The 19,584-nt window shown below is 44.3% G+C and overlaps 1 protein-coding gene across 1 annotated transcript in view; it reads right to left on the reverse strand.

The window, feature by feature from the left end:
- Nucleotides 1-19,584, reverse strand: part of SORCS2 (sortilin related VPS10 domain containing receptor 2) — a 591,182-nt gene that overhangs the window by 89,332 nt on the left and 482,266 nt on the right. The window contains exons 6-7 of the mRNA XM_086611291.1: nt 4,755-4,819; nt 2,467-2,585 (exon numbers count right to left, since the gene is read on the reverse strand). Of these exons, the coding sequence (XP_086467417.1) occupies nt 2,467-2,585; nt 4,755-4,819 (184 nt within the window). The remainder of the gene's footprint in view (nt 1-2,466; nt 2,586-4,754; nt 4,820-19,584) is intronic.

Genomic DNA, 19,584 nt, shown 5'->3' on the forward strand with positions numbered 1-19,584 from the left:
CCACACAGATAAGAGGTCGGTGAAGATGGAACGGAACAACGTGTGCCGCGGCTGAGTCCCCCTTGCGAGCGGCCCCTTGTTACAGCCCTCGGTGGAGCAAGCAGAGACCCACTCGCAACCAGTGGATGACCCACGTCGGGAAGAGATGCCTGAGCCTGAGACTATTGTGAATCATGGGCACAGGTAGAGACACATTTACGCATTTCACTTTTACGCATTTATGCATTTGAAGTCTGTACGGAGATGCATTTAAGGTCGGTATGACGACCCACGCCGGAGTACATTTAAAGTTTGTTGATGATCCACGCCAGAGCGAGTGGCTACAGCTCCTTAAAAGCCCAGGACTGGTAAAGCCCGCACTTGGGGCAAATCCGATGGGGTAAGGATTTGCCCCCCAACGGGTAGGATTCACGCTTTCGCCGTGAGTAGGGGATCCGCTGGAGCAAGGGACAATGGTGTAAGGACTCCTTTTCCTTTAAGAGAAGCGGCAGTAACAACTTGGAATGAACTGACCTGCACTCCCCCGTTCCCTGCCCCCCTGCGCCGCTGGGGGGAGGAGGTAGAGCCGGGAAGAAGAAGCAAAGGGGTGGGAAGTGGTGTTGTTTTTAAGACCTGGCCTTGTTTTCTTGTTATTCTCTCAAGTAACCGTTTTTGTGTGCTTTTCTCTTTTGTAGGTAGCTGTTAATAAATAGTTTTGCATTAAGAAAAAGCCTCTTTTGCCCGGGACCGTGGTTGGTGGGTGTTCCTCTGTTCCTGTCTCGATCCTCAGCTCTTTTATTACATTTTTCTCTCCTCTCCATTTTACTGGACTAGGAGAGCTGCGTGGGGTTTAGTTGCCGGATCGGCCTAACCCACGACAATGCACATCTCATCTACTGGCATTGACATGTTTCAAATCTACAAAGGCTACGTTACCAATGGTATTGTTTTGCTCGTAGCAACTGTCTATTACTTTGCATGTGTGTTTCTAGGTTGCACTTCCATTTCATGTCTGCCCATGTCTGGCATGAGACAGAATAACAACAGCTCAAGATGCAATTATACAAGACATTCGGCAAAACAAAATGCTTGAAAAGGAAGCAGTCAGTGTTTTGCTGAGCACAGCAGTCAGGAAGTTCACATGGTGAGAAGCACTTCTCACCATCTACACACCGTGAAATGGATTTTAGACTGTGCCTGGGGGGAGCCAGAGATAATAATACCCTTGAGCAAAACGAGTGTCGTGAGTGCTAGACCTGAGCTGAGAAATACCTACTTTAATTCAAAAATTCTTTCCCAAATCCATTTTGCTGTTTCTTTGTGGTCCTAAATGTTCTAAGCCGTGTGGGCCCTTGATACTGCTGTGCCAAACAAAAGGAGGACAGATCTTTTGTGTCTCTACGAATTTACAGAAGCATTCAGAAGATATAGCCACAAGGTGAGAAAGCTGCAAAGAAGCCAGCCTGACGTACACCGAGGCAGCGGAGGCAGGACCCATCCATTGCCACAATATTGCCTTCCTGCAAGAGTCAATAAACAGACAAGCCTTGCAACAAGCAAATCATATCAAAGGGAAAAATGATAGCCAACCACTGAGGAAAGTACAAGCAATTTCCCTAGTAAAATCTTAAAAAACAGGGAAGACGTAACTGTTCTTTGAGAAGTATGTGGCTCTGATAGATTCAAATCGCAACTGGTCCCAAGCACATACAATGAAATTTTCAAGTATGCCTGAGCTCTACTGGTGCCATAAGGCTGATGGAGTTGCAGCCCATGTTTCTGTACACGTCTTATAGTCTGGGAATGAAATAACCTTGATGTAATTAGGACAAGTCGTAGACATGGCATTCAGGGACACAGTTTAGTGGTGGACTTGGCAGCATTAGATTTATAGTTGGACTCGATGATCTTAAGGGTCTCTTCCAACCTAAATGATTCTGTGATTCTATTCTCAGCTGCTCCAACCTCCCCAGCTACAGCCATTTTACCCTTTTGCTTCCTAAGTACAAGTTACTTCCCAGCAAAACCTTCTCAGAGGAGAATTCATATGAAGAAGCTGAGCCACTACTCTGTCAGTGGCTTTCCTTGGATGCTCTTCTCAGGGAACTTTTTTCTGCTATGGAGATACTGGAAAGGACCCAGAGAGGTTGTAAGCACAAGAACAAAAGTGTTGCATTTTGCCTAACACAAAAGAGTATTTATAAGAAGTAATTTAGAACCACTCAATCCACTTGAAAATTTTCATAAAGATAGGTCAGTGATAAATTAAAATCAACTGTATAAATAGGCGACCGCTTGCACAAATTAAAGATATCTTGTTTTTTTTGGCTGATACAGGAATGCTTTGTTCCATGTAAAAATTCATAAACCATCATTCATACACTGGAACAGGTTTGTCCACATTCGTAAATTACAGTGTTGCTCCACTGTTTAAAATTTTTGATTTTGAATTTGAAAATGGGCTGTCCCGACAGAAAGTGGCAGTACCTGAAGAAATATGTAGTCATCCTGCACAGTCAGGGAATCCCGATCAGTGCCACCAGCAAACTGGACTGTCATTGTCTTATCAGAGCAATTTTGAATCTGGCAAGTGATGTAGCGATAACCTGAGGGAAGAGAGACAAAAACATATGACAGGGCTATCAAGGGAAAAAGAAGCAAGCAGTATAAAATGTTATTCATGTAGGGAAAGCACTGCCTTTGCCAGGTGAGTAGGTTGTAAGATTATTATATTAAACCCTCATACAAGAGTTTTTCAATCTCCAGTGTACTGAGAATATATTAACTGCTTACAGTTCAGATCATTCCCAGGAGGCAGCCTGTTATTATCCAAATTTTGCTGGTCCAGAGAGATTAGGGGTTAGATGAATGAGACATTCATGAGTGAGGATAATAGAAGGAGCCTCTTTTCTCACTTAACCTATGCACAGAGCCGAATTATTCACTTGGAGAAATGGCAGCCTGACACAACATAACTGAAATCAATAGATCAGTCCCAGTATAAAATTGTGAGGAGCGAGGAGAGAATCAGACTCTGTTTAATAGACAGCATGCAGAATTTTAAAGGCTATTTTAAAAGTCTATAGGAAAGTTAAGACACACTATTAAGACACTATTGGAACTGCTCTGTTGGGGCAGGACTTCTATATTCAGAGTTAATACCTTGCTGAAAAAGCCTGGACAGCTTTACATCAGTGGAGGCTACGGCTTCTCTCTTCCTCTCCAGTTAGCAATGAGCAAGGAATATCCTCTCTGCCTGGGTTGTAACAACAGCATCACTGCATCATTGATGCAATTTGCTCTTCACAGAAAGAGCAGAGTCAATAATCTTATCTTACATGAGCTGTGGCCCAAGGACCTTCTCCTAGATTCAAGCCCTTGCACAGCTCACCCATTGTCAGAAGCTTTTGAGCACAAAGTACTTGAGTGACATTCCCAAGTGCAGTGAGAAAAATGTTACATACCCAATCTTGTGTCCAGACCTCTAATTCTCCCCACGCTCCAGATACAGTATGAAAGAGCAAATAATGCACCCTCATGTCCTTCATTACTTTTGCAATGTGATAGGAAACGCATTTGACACTTTGCGACTTTCAATAAGAAAAGGCCAAACCAGTATACGAGATACAAATATTTGTTTTAAAATCTGCATCTGTTTATAAGAGGCAGCTAGAGTCAATCCAAGTTCTCCTGCTGTCCAAATCATAACCACAAGGATATTTCAGCAAGGGCAGCAATGGGCCATTGAAAAGTCTTGCATCTATTCATAATTCACATGACAGGCATTATAGTTCTTCATCGGGTAGGGGGTACAAAGATGCTGTTTCCACTAAAATCAATGGTGATACTTTTATCGACCATAAGTGCACAAAATCAGTTTGTTGAGAACCCAGTCAGGACATATTTCATGAGAGTTTTTCTTTTTCTGCAGTTTCTGTTGAATAAAATAATTTTTCCTTCCATCCAGCTCCTGAAGAATCTTCTTACACCTCCTCTAAACGGAGGAGCCGATGGGACAGTGTAGAGATTACCAAATCTCAGAAATCTCACTGCTAAAAGATTTAGAAACTTTGTCATCCAGAATTTAACATGGTAACTTTGATATTTTAATACGTCTGAAATGAAGAAAAGCTACTGGATCAGGGAAAGTCAAACTGTGCATTCTTTACAACTCATTTTTAAGACTGCACAAGAACTTAGATGATTCAAGGAATTAAATTATCTTTCAAGAGTACAATGGGTAACAAGAAACTACACAAGCTTTTGGAATCATGGTGACTCTTATTACAGCACATACTGACTGCTAATCTGCTTTTTCATTTATTTTCCTTTTGAAGTCTCAAAGTATACTGGATATTTAAGATGAGGAAATTCTGGGAGATGGTGGTTAGTGCAGTAAGACTGACATATGCAACAACCCACTTTAACAGACACTTACCCAGCACTAACACTGCATTGCAAGTTTCAGTTGCAAATCATGGAAAAATATTCAGTGTTTAACTGCCAGGATAAATTGCACTATTAATGGACATTTTCAACGAAGCATAGCATCTTGATGTCAATTTATCTTAGAATGGAAAACAAGTAAATTTTAAATGATACTATATTTTTATATAACAGGACAGCTTTGCTGACTACAGATAAAGAGAGAAAGAATCTGACTTGCACAATTCCTCTTCTGACTAGTTTTAAAAACAATCTAAAAAGTACTCTCCAAAATAAAGAGAAATGACTATACACTAGGGTATCAATTGATAACATTTTCATTTGCATACCTCCACTGGGGTCCTGGATTTCCATATGAACTAAATCAGGGTCTCCGTCAACTCCAGCAACGGCCCTGAGAACATAATATAATCAAGTTATGCAGAGCCAGCTACAGAATAATAATTATGTGGATGGAAGAAAAGAGAGGATTTCATACTAACCAGCTTTGACATTCTAGTCAGAAAATTAAAATAAATCCCATTTATAATGTCCTATTACTAACATCTAGATGGAAACTATTTTTTTTCTGTACTTGATATTATGTTTTTCTCAAATTTCTTCAGAATCTTTTACTAAAATACGCATGCAAATAGGAACAACTGGAGAAAAGAACAGAAATAGGTATGAAATTGGAAACAAAACTTCATGATCATAAATTGATAAATATATACATACACAGATATGTACACACTCACTGGCAAGTGCTACAGCATCTTTTTACAATTACCTTTGACATTTGAGACTACAAGGTGGATTTAGTGCTAAAAAAGACTTAGATTCCATTCTTACTAGAAATATCTTAAACTTGATACATGGCTTCCATAATGAATCGATACATCTTTAGTTAGTATATTGAGAAGAAAAGTAGATTCTGCTTTGGCAAAGGAAGAAAGTCAAGAATAATTCTGGGAAGAATATCCTGAGAAGGAAATTCAGTCAGAATTGATTCAAGGTACAGTTTAACTTTGAAAACGTGTAATGGGAATACAGGCTGATTTTCTCTTAATATCTCCCATGTCAAATTTACTCAGCCAAAAGATGACTTTTCTACCCTCAGGGCTTCCATCCCAACCTGGGAATGGCAGCCCCAGCTGCGTTTTTTTCTGCCCTTCCATCATTATTAGTCAGGCAGATTCTGCAGAGCTGACAGCTGTGCTGTCACTAAGTGAAGCAGAATCCGGCCCCACTCCCATAGCCACATCGCTCTTCGCAAGGTTCTTCACTGGCACAGCCAGAGTCCATCGAGTCAGCAGATGCAGGCTGAAGACACACAAAGGAGATACATTGAATGATAAAACACAGCTAGATGCAGATATTAAAAAGGCCCATTAAAATACTTAAGAGAAAATTATCATTTTTATACCATTATTAATAATCAGATGCAATAAAACTATACTTTGGATTGAAATTACATCATTGTTTAATTATTTTAATAGCATTGATTTATGTGGAGTGGTTAAAACCCGACTCAGTAATTGGTGGCTCCTTGGGAACGCTGGCCAGGGGGAAGAGACTGGATGATTTCCACTGCTGCATAACAACCAGAAATAATCACATACGCTGTTTTTCCCTAATAAGATAAATGATGAGTCCAAAGGAAGAAGGGGAGGGGGAGGGATAAGCCCCTGCAAAGCCATGAAATGTGAAGGAAACTTCTAGTGGGAATTTTTTAGTGAAAGTACGGGTATCTAAAACACAAACTATTCTAGCATTTTGGAAGCAACACATTAAGTCAGAGAAGATGCTATATTCACTGAGGTCTGATAAGAATATATATCATAGAATCATAGAATCATAGAATGGTTAGGGCTGGAAGGGACCTTCAAAGGTCATCTAGTCCAACCCCCCTGCAAGGAACAGGGATATCTCCAACTAGATCAGGTTGCTCAGGGCCTTGTCCAACCTGGCCTTGAACGTCTCCAGGGATGGAGCATCCACCACCTCTCTGGGCAACCTGTTCCAGTGTTCTACCACTCTCATGGTAAAAAATTTTTTCCTAATATCCAACCTGAACCTACCTCCCTCTATTTTAAAACCGTTACCCCTTGTCCTATCATAACTGGCCCTCCTGAACAGCCTCTCCCCATCTTTCCTGTAGGCCCCCTTGAGGTACTGGAAGACCGCTATAAGGTCACCCCGGAGCCTCCTCTTCTCCAGGCTGAACAGCCCCAACTCTTTCAGCCTGTCCTCATAGGAAAGGTGCTCCAGCCCTCTTATCATCTTCGTGGCCCTCCTCTGGACCCTCTCCAACTGGTCCATGTCCTTCTTATGTTGGGGACTCCAGAACTGGACGCAGTACTCCAAGTGAGGTCTCACGAGGGCAGAGTAGAGGGGGAGAATCACCTCCCTCGACCTGCTGGCCACGCTCCTCTTGATGCAGCCCAGGACGCGGTTGGCCTTCTGGGCCGCAAGAGCACATTGCCGGCTCATATTGAGCTTCTCGTCCACCAGTACTCCCAAGTCCTTCTCCTCAGGGCTGCTGTCGATCCATTCACCACCCAGTCTGTATTTATGCCTGGGATTGCCACGACCCAGATGTAGGACCTTGCATTTGGCCTGGTTAAACTTCATGAGGTTGGTACGGGCCCACCTCTCCAGCCTGTCGAGGTCCCTCTGGATGGCATCCCTCCCTTCCAGCGTGTCGACGGCACCACACAGCTTGGTGTCATCGGCGAACTTGCTGAGGGTGCACTCCATGCCACTGTCCACGTCACCGACAAAGATGTTGAAGAGGGCCGGGCCCAACACGGACCCCTGAGGGACGCCACTCGTGACCGGTCTCCACTTGGACATTGAGCCGTTGACCACTACTCTCTGAGTGCGGCCATTGAGCCAATTCCTTATCCACCGAGTGGTCCATCCATCAAACCCATGACTCTCTAGTTTAGAGAGAAGAATGTCGTGCGGGACAGTGTCAAAAGCTTTGCACAAGTCCAAGTAGATGACATCCGTTGGTCGACCCTTGTCCACCGATGTTGTCACCCCATCATAAAAGGCCACCAAGTTGAGCACAGGGATCTGTGAACTTTCTTGCTGTGTGCGCTGTATCTATTTTTCTGGATATTCACAACATCAAATCAAACCTGCTATCAACTCTGCAGTCAGCTTTTCAAAGGAAGAAAATGATGTCTACTGAATATTTTACTTTTTGTGCTGGACCTCATGCAGCTGAAGCACTAACTAACAAAAACTTTAGGGCTGAAATTTTTTGAGGCTCAGCCTGACATACTGATCAGCATCAATAATGCAAATATAGTTTTATGGTACTTTTGAAACAATCTCTTGTATCTATAATTTATCACAAACAATTTTGTAAGAAGAGTTTGAGATATCTGTCAATATCTTCACCTTCTCTTATTCCTTTCAACAGTTCAGAAATGACAATGATTTCATGTCTACTGTGTTCCTAACAGTGGCAGCTGGCACAAGTAGCCTCTCATCTTGTTTCCAGTGCAATCTTTTAGTGCAAGAGGTTTTAACTGATCTGTTTTAGAGAACACTACATGGACACAGAAAAAGAAAGTTTCCAACCCAGACCACTTTTCTCCTTTATGCTTTTATTTGAGTAGATGAGAATAAATCACAAGGAAGTTTTTTGGTTTTTTTTAACCCAGCCAGGAAAAAGTAATACCTCTTTCCCCCTGAAGTTTAGACATTTCCCCTAGTCCTCCTTTTAAAACTGCTCTTTAGTAACCAGGAGAATAAAAGGTAAGTCCTCTCTTCCTAAACCAGCTGGATCCCCTTCTATAGTGTCCATTAACTATACAGAAAGTTTAGGATGACAGCTCCATGCTGGAGTTTGACAAGCATTTCTTCTCATTGCTCTAACAGATTAAGCCACTCCATTTGGTGTCCCCAGTCTTGCCTCTCCTTCACTGCCTCAGCCGTCCCATTGAACTTACCAGGTCCCAGCGTTGGGAATTGTCTAATTTAAAGGTGACCCTACAAAGATGAAAGCCCTAAGGCTGCCGAAAGAAATGATCTTTAAGCTATACCTCTAAATCTCTAACTTTAGACAAGACTAACAGGTGAGATGTACCCTTTCAGTGCAGAGTTTATCCATGCCGAAAGGCACAAATTAAGTAAGCAGAGTATTTCAAAAACATTTGCATGTTTTCCATTACTCTGATTGTACAGATGAGCTATAACAGCAGACACTCTGTTTACTCACTTGAAGACTTTATACCCTCAAAGTCTATTTTTGAATGTCAACTGTAGAGAAGAGTTTCTGAACTCTGAAGTCCTTTTACTCAGTTTTACAAACAGGAATAGTCCTTTTTTCTTTTATTGAAAAAAAAGACCCCATCTATTTTGGCTGCTAAGAAAATCTTCAGAACAGAGTATAACTAATGCAGAGAACCTGAAGCTATATCCCTGAAGAATAATCTACTCATTTCAGTGGACTCCTCTGCCAACAGTACTTTAAAAAGCAATACTGTTATTTCACTTGCGCTTAAATCATGTACCAAAGGAAACGTCATATGATGCTATGCAGGCTAAACACAGTCTAGGTCCCTCTTCCCATGCCATATAGCTTTCTTAAAATGGTGGGCAAACAATGTACATACAGGAACACCTACAGTAAATGATTCATTTAAAAGGAAGGCTCAATCGTATGTTTTTCATATTGAGGGAGAAATATAAGATTTTTTTTTTTTTTTTTTGCATTTTCACTTACAAACTTACTACTACAACAACATAAAGGCATTGTACCAGTGTGAGGATTGTGTCCACACATGTATTCATAAGCAAAATTTACCATTCCTCAGATGGCTTTAGAACAGGAATTCTTCTGTCTTATAAAGCACAGATGCAACGGACCCTGATAATCCAACAGCTTCTTTCTTTTTAGTTGACATTTCAGCACTAATTCCCTCCATCCCACCCCAAACAGAACAAGCACTTTCTCAGGAACTATCTATTTTTCTCAATTACAGCAGGGTTTTTGGTTTGGCTTGGTTGGAATCCCCCCACTTTTCTTCTTATAGTAGTTTGCAATGACAATGTTCACATCTTAGCAATCTGGGACAATTTCTTTGTTTATTTGGTTTAGTTGGGTAAAGGAAGCCTTGCCACTTAATTTAGGGTTTTCTGGTTGGAGATGTTTTAGTAGTTTACATTCAACCATTAAAATTTCCACTGAAACTGTGATTTTAGATCAGACAAGTCTTCCTCTAGGAAAACGAATATCTCTTGGCCAAGTATATAATTCTTGATAAAGCAATTGCAACATGCCAGCACTTCGGATCACCTAACAGAGTGGTTACAAAACTTTAGAACTAAAATAGCCCAACTTGATTGTAGAGTGGTGCAAATATAGACAGTCTCAATATGCTCCTTCCCTTTCCTGTGAACACAGGTTTCTACCATCTCCCTTGTGCTTGTCTGACACCGTGTTGGAGCCTCTTGGGAAAATTAGTCCTGCAGAATGTAATTTTAGAACTTTTTGAAGGGATTAGTTTTCTGTTTCTTAGATCATGCTGGCAGTTGAGCACCAATGATCAAGATATCCCCTTTTGGTGGTGCAGAGGTGAAATCACCTCAGCCCCAACGCAGCCTTTGTGCATGTCTAACTTCATTTATGTTGTAAAGCTGCATCTAACAAGACATGATGAGAAGCTGAGTGAAACCAGGGCACCTTTGTTTCTATTCAGGCCTGAATCTGGTCTCCTGAAGGATACTAGAGCCCTTTCTTATGCATATGATTTTTTTAGATTTTAGGGAAGTTCGCCTGAAAGATTAGCTGTTGTATGACCTAATTCTTCACATCTCTGCATTAGTGCCTCATTAGGTAATTCCACTGACCTTCACAGCATAACATCAGCATGAAAATGGTGCAATGGAGAGGACTAACAAGCCCCCTGCATCTGCCTTGGTCTGTGTATAAACGTATTCTCCACGATACAACCATTAGGCATTTTATACTTTTAAATAACCATGCTAAAATTCTAAGAACTTAGAATTTTTGGTCAAGAATTCAAATTATGAGACCATTAGTATTATTTTAATAATAATTTTTCATTTATTCAGCTACCCCTCTCCTTCACAAACTACCTCAGTATTTTCTTACTCTAGTTGCATGCAGTATTAGGAAAATACCAATACTCACCTGACATTCGATACTTACACAATACACATGAACGAAAATTACCACTGACATGTAACACTACGCATCTCAAAATGTGAATCCGAAGCACCAACCCCTTACATGATAATTATGATTTGTATTTTACTTCAAGCCAGAAACAATTCTTTGTTTCCAGTAGTTCGGGCTCATATCGTAAGGGAGCAGTTGTCTGCAAACACTAAACAAGCAGAGTCTGCTATGGATGTATATCTTCTCTACTTTCAACGAATCCCTTCATTGTCAAATATTTGATGCACTTCACTTGGGTGCATATTAATGAAAAGACATTTTCCAACAGGACATCTAAAACCAAAACCAAATCAAAACAAACCTGCTCGCTGATGTGCAGGAGCCTCCAATCAAAGGCCATCTGAAAACTTACTGGTCTCCTCAACCTGACCCTCTCAATCTCTGAATATGAAATTCATCCAAAAGGTAACAAGTCCCCAGTTTACACTGATTGATTTCTAGCAATCGTCTTAAGGGCACTGCCTTGCTTAGAAAGCAAGTCAAAAGCGTGCAAACATTTTGCCTGAGTAGTTTGAAATGGTATTGACTCTTGGCAACCGGGTTACTCAAGGAGACAAAGCTACGATTTGATTCATACAAGCTAAAAATACGTTTGATTATGACTGATTTGTGTTTCAGGCCTTGCCACCTTCACATTCGCTTTGAAAGATGCACCTTCAATGATTCAGTCAATGCTCTCCATAGCCAACGTGTGCTGCTACTTATTCACTCCCTATGCTTAAATGCTTTTTAACAAAAAACATGTTTCCTGCCACTGTTACCCAAGTGGCAGAGCTGGAGTGGTTTGTCATTGCCATGGGTTGACCTTAACTGGCCACCAGATGCCCAGCAAGCCACTCTATCATTCCCTCTTCTTAACAGGACAGGAGGAGAAAATAAGATTAAAATCTAGTGGGTTGAGATAAGGACAGGGAGATTATTCACCTGTCGCAGCTGGAAGGCTTCAGGCAGCTCCAAGCAGACCAATGTTCTATTGCGAAGGCTTTAGGCTCTACTCTAAGGAAGACCCACACTCCTCCAAGGCTCAGGAGGAAATGCCTCACCCTTAGGAGTAAACGCCCTGCCTTAAATAGTCAGGAGTCACATGGTTTGCTAGATGGGTCAAGGCTATTGGTCACTTGACCATCCATCTCCCAGAGTGATTGGCTGAATGCTACAGCACCTGTTTCAAGGTAACTTTCCCAGTGTAACGAGCTACAGGTGTTTCTTTGTTAGCCTGCATAGGCAAAGAACTTTCACAGGATGCTGCAGCAGCCAAAAGGTTTCTCCACAATTCCCCCTTTTTGTTTTAAGATTAGTTTAAATCAAGCAGGGAGATTTTTCAGCAATACCATGGGAGATACATCTAGCAAACCAGTCATACATTTAGTTATTAATTCTAACATTCTGACTCCGACGGAGACTTGAAATTTAGTCTCTACTCGTGGAAGGAACAGGTTGATGGCCGATGTCATTATTTCCATTAGAAGGGTCATTTGATGAATGATCTCCGTTCTGGCCATCGTTCGGACGTTGCCTGTTCTGTTTCTGATGTTGCAGGTCAGGGCGGACGCATCTTGCGGGTAGCCATCGTATCCCAGTATCTGTGGAAACGCAAGCATACTCACGACCCCAAGCAATAAGCTCATATGGGCCTTCCCACGTCTTAGTGAGTAGGTCCCGTATCCAGACTTTTGCTCGGGGCAGGTGCGTCTCGCCTGAAGACTGCAATGAAAGAAAGTGATTCAAAATAATGGGATTATTTGAATTTGATGGCACCCTAAGATGGTTAATTGTGTATAACGCTTTTTCTAGGCGACTCTGTGGGGTTTCTCCATGCATTCCCCCTTTTTGTTTTTCTAAAACACGCTTCAAGGTGCCATGAGCGCGTTCAACAATGGCTTGGCCAGTAGGAGAATGTGGGATACCCAAAGTATGATTTACACCCCATAGTTGTAAAAACTGCCGCGTCTTCTGTGAGACGTAGGCCGGGCCATTATCAGTTTTTATAGAAAAAGGCACGCCCAAGACCGCAAAAGCGAGTTTCCAATGGGCAATGGCATCGCGACTTTTCTCCCCAGTATGAGCAGTTGCCCACATAGCTGAGGAGAAAGTGTCAATAGACACGTGCACATACTTAAACCTGCCAAATTCAGGAACATGCGTTACATCCGTCTGCCAAAGCTGCAGGGCCTTTAGGCCTCTGGGGTTTACCCCCGATGGCAGAGGTGCCGCAAGTCCGTGGCAGTCAGCGCAAGCGCTGACAATGTCCCGAGCCTCAGTGGGCGTTAAGTGGAACTGCTTCTGCAGGGTATGTGCACTTTGATGGAAGAAATTATGCGATGCCTTGGCTTGTGCGATTTTATCGGGCTGAGGTGCTACCCATGCGGGGTTAGCTAGCATGTCAGCCCTGGCGTTGCCTTCCGTTATAAAGCCTGGCAAATTAGTATGACTATGGATATGCAGGATGTAATATGGGTGAACTCGATCTTGAATTGCACACCATAAGGTTTTTAACAGAGAAAACAGAGCCGCATTATTCAGTTCTTTCAGAAGTGAACAATCTAAGCGTTGTGTTATATCAGCCACATAAGCAGAAACGGTGACCAAATTCAAAGGTACCTGCGAGAACCGTTGAAAGGCCATGGCAACAGCCCTTAGTTCAACCAACTGGGCTGAGCCTGACTCATGGCCTTCCAGCACCTGCCACTCAGATTCCTCCTTCCAGGTAACAATAGCTTTCCCAGACCCATCAGTGAAGACGGTGGGTCCTTGTACTGGCACTCGGCTATTTTTTGGCCGCAAGGTAAAGCTTGTCGATCTTGCCAATTGCAGCAATTTATGGCTAGGCAGATGGTATGCAATTTGTCCTGAGAAATTTTCCAGCGCGCTTTGGAGAGGAGCACTGTTAGTAAGGCTCCACTCAAAGTATTCCTGCTGTACTGGCAGAACAATTATTGCAGGATCTGCTGCCACCAATTGTAGACAGCGCTGACGGCATTTGATTATCAGACAAGCAATTAATTCAAATAACGTAGATGCTGTCTTTTTTGGTTGGTGCGGCAAAAAGACCCATTCCAGAATATGCAAGGGGTCAGACCACTGTTTGTTCCATTGGCCAATGATACCTGTTGGATGAGAATCTGGAGTGGTAATAAAAAAGGTAATATCAATGGAGGGATCTATTCGGTAAACCTGACGAGCAGAAATGGCCTGTTGAACCTCCTCTAGTGCCCGTCGCGCTTCAGGAGTCAATTTTCGAGGTGAATTCAACTCAGGGTCCCCCTTTAAAATATTAAAGAGCGGCGCAAGTTGTGCCGTGGTTAGCCCTAGATAGGGACGTAACCAATTGATGACGCCCAACAGTCTCTGAGCGTCATTCAAGGTCTTAATAGAACTCGAGAATTGCACCTCTTGGTGTTGTATAGTTTGGTCCAAAATTTTGACTCCTAAATATCTCCAAGGAGGATGCTGTTGAACTTTCTCCAGAGCCACTTGCAATCCATAAGAATGCAGAGCAGCAAGTAGCCGAGGCTGTATCTTCAGCAGCTCGTCCTGGGTGGATGCTGCTACCAGGATATCATCCATGTAATGGTAGCAGTATGCTTCAGGGAACTGCTTACGGATTCCGGACAAAGCTTGAGCAACGTACCATTGACAGATAGTCGGGCTGTTCTTCATGCCCTGAGGTAGGACCTTCCATTGATATCTCTTTGCAGGTTCAGCGTTGTTAACCGCAGGTACAGTAAAGGCAAATTTTGGTTTGTCATTAGGATGTAAGGGGATCGTGAAAAAACAGTCCTTCAAATCAATGATCAAGATTTCCCACCCTGCTGGAATCATGGTGGGTGAGGGCATACCAGGCTGCAATGCCCCCATGCTTTCCATTACTGCATTGATTTTTTCGGAGATCTTGTAGCAATCTCCATTTTCCTGATTTCTTCTTAATTACGAAGACAGGCGTATTCCAGGGACTGGTAGAAGGTTCAAGGTGTCCCTGTTGTAATTGTTCCTTAACTAGTTGATGAAGGGCGACTAATTTTTCTTTTGGTAGGGGCCACTGGGGTTGCCAGATGGGTTTGTTTGCTAACCATCGCAAAGGCAACGTAGGATATTGTGCGCCCTTCAGTACAGTGGCCCCCATCAAAAATTTGTCCCGATACGTACTCCCCAGGCCGCCAAGACATCCCGCCCCCAGAGGTTGAGTGGAGCTGTAGTGACATAGGGCCGAATTGTAGCTGTTTGACCCTCTGCGTTCTTTACCACCACAGGTCGTTCGCTTCGATAACTCTGTGTGGTTCCTCCCAGCCCTGCAATGGCTGACCCCGCAGGGGCTAAAGGCCATGTAGGAGGCCATGCGGAGAAGGAGACGATTGTCACATCAGCCCCTGTGTCAATCAAACCTCGGAGCTGAATCCTGGACGGCTGGGCATCTGGCAATATTAAGGTGCAAGTCATCTGTGGCTTTTGGCTGGAGATATCCGCAGTCCAGTAAACTTGCGGAAGTCCTGTGGAACCAAAGCCACCACCTTCACGACTCTGTCGTTTTGCCTTAGGGACACTTGATTTGAAGGGTACAAGTTGAGCGATCCGAGTCTTTTCCGGTATTGTGACGGGGGGGGTGGGCGTGGAAATCATCGCACAAATTTGTCCTGTGAAGTCAGCGTCGATAACTCCTGGGTGAACAAAGATCCCTTGAATGATGGTACTAGATCTTCCCACCAATAATGCACTTAGCCCATGTCCTAGAGGCCCAAATGCATCCAAGGGAACCTTATAGACCCGACAAGATTCTAAGACGACTGTTGTTGCGGTGCATACATCCACCCCGGCTGATCCCTTTGTGCTGGCTGAAAGCTGGCTGAGTAAGCCTGGGTTGGTATCATGCTCTGGGGAAACATTTCTGTCTGAGCGCACATCCCCATTGCGCTCCTGGGGAAGTTTCCTGAACGTGTCAGGGGTCGGCCATTGGCATGGTATAACGATTCACAATATCTCGCAGAATGGCCTGGCTTATCGCATCTTATGCGGCGAGCAGGTCTCCTGTTATCCTTGTTTCTTCTTTGTCTCGTCTGTCTTTGTCTATTGTCCCTCTTAGGTTGTCTTTTCAGTTCCGGGTCAGCATTTTTGGGTTGAATAGGCCGTAGAATTGTGGCTAGAGCAGACTTATAGCTTTCAGATTCTAGCTTAGAGCATGCTTCGATCATTTCTGTTAGTGTAGGCTCCCCTGGCATGGAATTTATGATTTTTCTACATTCTTCATTGGCATTGTCTTTTGCCAGCTGCTTACATAGTAGTTGTCTCAGGTTTTCATCTTTGACCTGTTTTTCAAGGGCTGCAGCAACTTTCTCTACAAAAGATAAAAAGTGTTCTTTCTGCCCCTGATAAATCTTCACGTACCGTGTTTTTGGAGTAGCCATATCTATGCCCTTTAATAGAGCTCCCACGCCGATCTTTTGGGCTTGCTCAAGAACTTGGGAGTGCCATGTAGCTTGAAAATCGGGGTCAGCGAAAGCATTGGCTCCCAGTAGAGCATCTGCTGGAGCTCCGTATCTGGGGTCAGTTGGGGGTAATTGCATATTTCCGGCTGCAGCTCTCTCAGCCATTCTTCTCCAATTGGCCTCGAAGACCATATATTGTACTGGTTGAAATAATACCTGACCTAGATGTTTAATGTCGAATGGGGAGAGTAGGTCAGTATTTAATATCCTGATGATCTGCATGACCTGAGGAGAGTCTAACCCGTATTGTGCTACCTTGGTTTGCAGGTCTTGGACGACCTTCCAGGCGATGGTTTCGTGTTTGTCAATTTGACCTGAGTTAGGAAGCGCCTTTTGTACTGGGAAGGCTTGGATAAGATCCTCTGTTCGTTCATTACTTCCCTGAACAATCTGCTCAGACCCCTTTTCAGGCAACCCAACTTTTTCTATTAGATCCCAGTCGCCAGCCTCCAGAGCCCGCCTCTTGACTTCTTCCCAGAACCGTTTTGAATTTTTGGACGCACAGTCACCTTGCATTCGGGAAGCGTCCAGGGACGGTTGTGGGCTGGCCATGTTTGTTGTTGTCTGACTGTCGCCACGGCTTCCTGCAGTGATGAAACATTATCAGGCAGGGGTGTGTCCAATGGCTTCTGACAGGATGCAGACGCTGGGCCAACGGGTCGTGTAAAGGCGGAGGCTGTGGCCGGTTGTGGAACAGTCCATGGAGATGCAGTCTGGGTTGCGGAAACTTGTGTTGGCACCACTGTCTGTGAAGGTGCCACTGCTGTTGTCAGTGGCATACTTGGCGCCACTTCCGGGGTCGTTGCTGGGCCGGTTGGCACGGCCAGCCCAGGTTGTCCCGGTACAGATTCGGCAGCAGTAACCTGCCGCAACATTTCCATCAATGCCGTTAGTTGTTGCGACATTCCTTGCAAACCTGCCATAACCTGCTGTATTATGAAATGCGTTGTTCGGGGTTGCTCCATTTGTGCCCGTGGCAGATAGCCGGGCGCTATGGGTGATGCCGCAGGACATGAAGTTGCGGTAAACCAGGGTGCCATGCCCGGGAACTGTCCTTGTGGTGCCTGGTCTGGTTGAGGGGCCAATGGCGGAGCAGTAGGAAGAACACGTTCTGCTGTAATGGCTGAAGTAGCCGGTTGAGATGCAGAAGAAGGGGAGGCTGTTGGGGCGAAGGGTGGGGGACGCTCTGATGCTTTGTCTTGTCCGGAGGAGCATTCCCGCAAAAAATCACGAGGAGGACACTTGGGTTGGACATAATCTCGCAGGGAGGGGTAAAGCTTCTGTGCAGTCCCCACAACTTTCTCCATATCTGAGGACAGCGGGGGCACAACTGGTGCACTACCCGTGGTCAGTCCCCTTTCAGATAACTCATCGTCCCCTTCAGAAACTTCACTTGCAGATTCATCAGAATCTGGCAATACTTTTTCCTTTCTTTCTACCGTCCATTTCTGCATTACATCATATACAGTTCCCCAAATACGTAGCAGACCAATCAGGTTCTTTCGTCCAAATACTGTTTCATAGATTAGCTTATCCCCTAGCTGCTTCCACACTTCTGAGCTAAAGGGGGTGTTGAGGTCGGTCAAGCATTCATGCTCTGCCGCCCAATCTAGCAGCTCACAGAGAGCTTCATCACTTATTTTAGCCCCTGCGACTGTCATTGCAGGTTTGAGGATGGAAAACATCATGCTTTCTTTTGTGGAGCTTTGTCCCATCATTCTAATTTGCAGTTCGTCCCTTGGAGCCCCGTGTACGGAAGCACGTACCTTCAGATCTTAGTTGTGGCTGGATCACGTCGGGGTCACCAGATGTCGCAGCTGGAAGGCTTCAGGCAGCTCCAAGCAGACCAATGTTCTATTGCGAAGGCTTTAGGCTCTACTCTAAGGAAGGCCCACACTCCTCCAAGGCTCAGGAGGAAATGCCTCACCCTTGGGAGTAAACGCCCTGCCTTAAATAGTCAGGAGTCACATGGTTTACTAGATGGGTCAAGGCTATTGGTCACTTGACCATCCATCTCCCAGAGTGATTGGCTGAATGCTACAGCACCTGTTTCAAGGTAACTTTCCCAGTGTAACGAGCTACAGGTGTTTCTTAGTTAGCCTGCATAGGGAAAGAACTTTCACAGGATGCTGCAGCAGCCAAAAGGTTTCTCCACATTCACCAATTACAGACAAAATAGACTTGACTTGGGGAAGATTAATTTAATTTATAGCCAATTAATAACAGAGCAGGATAGTGAGAAACAAAACCCAAAACTAAGAAAAGTTTTTCTCCTGAGATTCAGCTTCACTCCTTGACTCTTCTACCTCTCCCTTCAAGCGGTGCAGGTGGATGGAGAATGGGGGTTGCAATCAGTTCATCACGTATTGTCTCTGTCGCTCCTTCCTCCTCATGCTCTTACCCTGCTCCACCGCGGGGTCTCTCTCACAGGAGACAGTCCTTCATGAACTTCTCAAACGTGGGTCCTTCCCACGGGCTGCAGTCCTCCACAAACTGCTCCAGCATGGGTCCTTTCCATGGGGTCCAGTCCTTCAGGAATAGACTGCTCCAGCATGGGTCCCCCCCAGGGCCACATGTCCTGTCAGAAAACCTGCTCCACTGTGGGCTCCTCTCCACAAGACCACAGGTCCTGCCAGGAGCCTGCTCCTGCACAGGCTCTCCACAGAGTCATAGCTTCCTTCAGGGCACGTCACATGCTCCAGTGTGGGGTCCTCCACGGGCTGCAGGTGGATCTCTGCTCCACCGTGGTCCTCCATGGGCTGAAGTGTGACAACCTGCCTCACCATGGTCTTTTCCATGGGCTGCAAGAGAATCTCTGCTCTGGCTCCTACTGCTGCTCCTTCACCTATATTGCTGTTCATGGGGCTATTTCTCTCACGTTTTTCTCACTCCTTTCTCACAGATGCTGTTGTACAGCTTTTTTACCCTTTCTTAAATACGTTATCACAGAGGAATCACCAGTGCCACTCATGGGCTCAGCTCTGGCCAGCGGTGTGTCTGTCTGGGAGCTGGCTGGAAGTGACTGTCCACCATGGGGGCAGCTCCTAGTCTCTGCTCACAGAAGCCCTGAACACCCCTGCTACCAAACCTTACCACATAACCCCAATACAGTCACACACATCACCACACAGATAGAAATAGAAATAAATAGCAGCCCAAGTAATGAAGTCAAAAGTAAGAACGACTGCCCACATGGATTCTTGGCTTCCCACGCAAGAATTTTCCACACAAAATTTGATGTTAAAGGCTCAGTGAACTCTCTCTTTGCATTTCTCTCTCCTTCAGGGCATAACAGCTCTGAATTCGCCTCTTTCACCTGACACTTGAACAGCCAGGAACCTGCCACACTTGACATTAATGGGTACAGCTGTGATTGAGTACTTGTGTGGGATTTCATGATGAGTACAGAACTTCGGTCCCCTGAGAACAACTGCTCTACCCAAATAAATTCGTCGTTTTTTTATTTTTATGTTCTTACCT

Source organism: Tauraco erythrolophus, chromosome 5 (assembly GCF_009769465.1).
Source record: "Tauraco erythrolophus isolate bTauEry1 chromosome 5, bTauEry1.pri, whole genome shotgun sequence".
NCBI lineage: Eukaryota > Metazoa > Chordata > Aves > Musophagiformes > Musophagidae > Tauraco > Tauraco erythrolophus.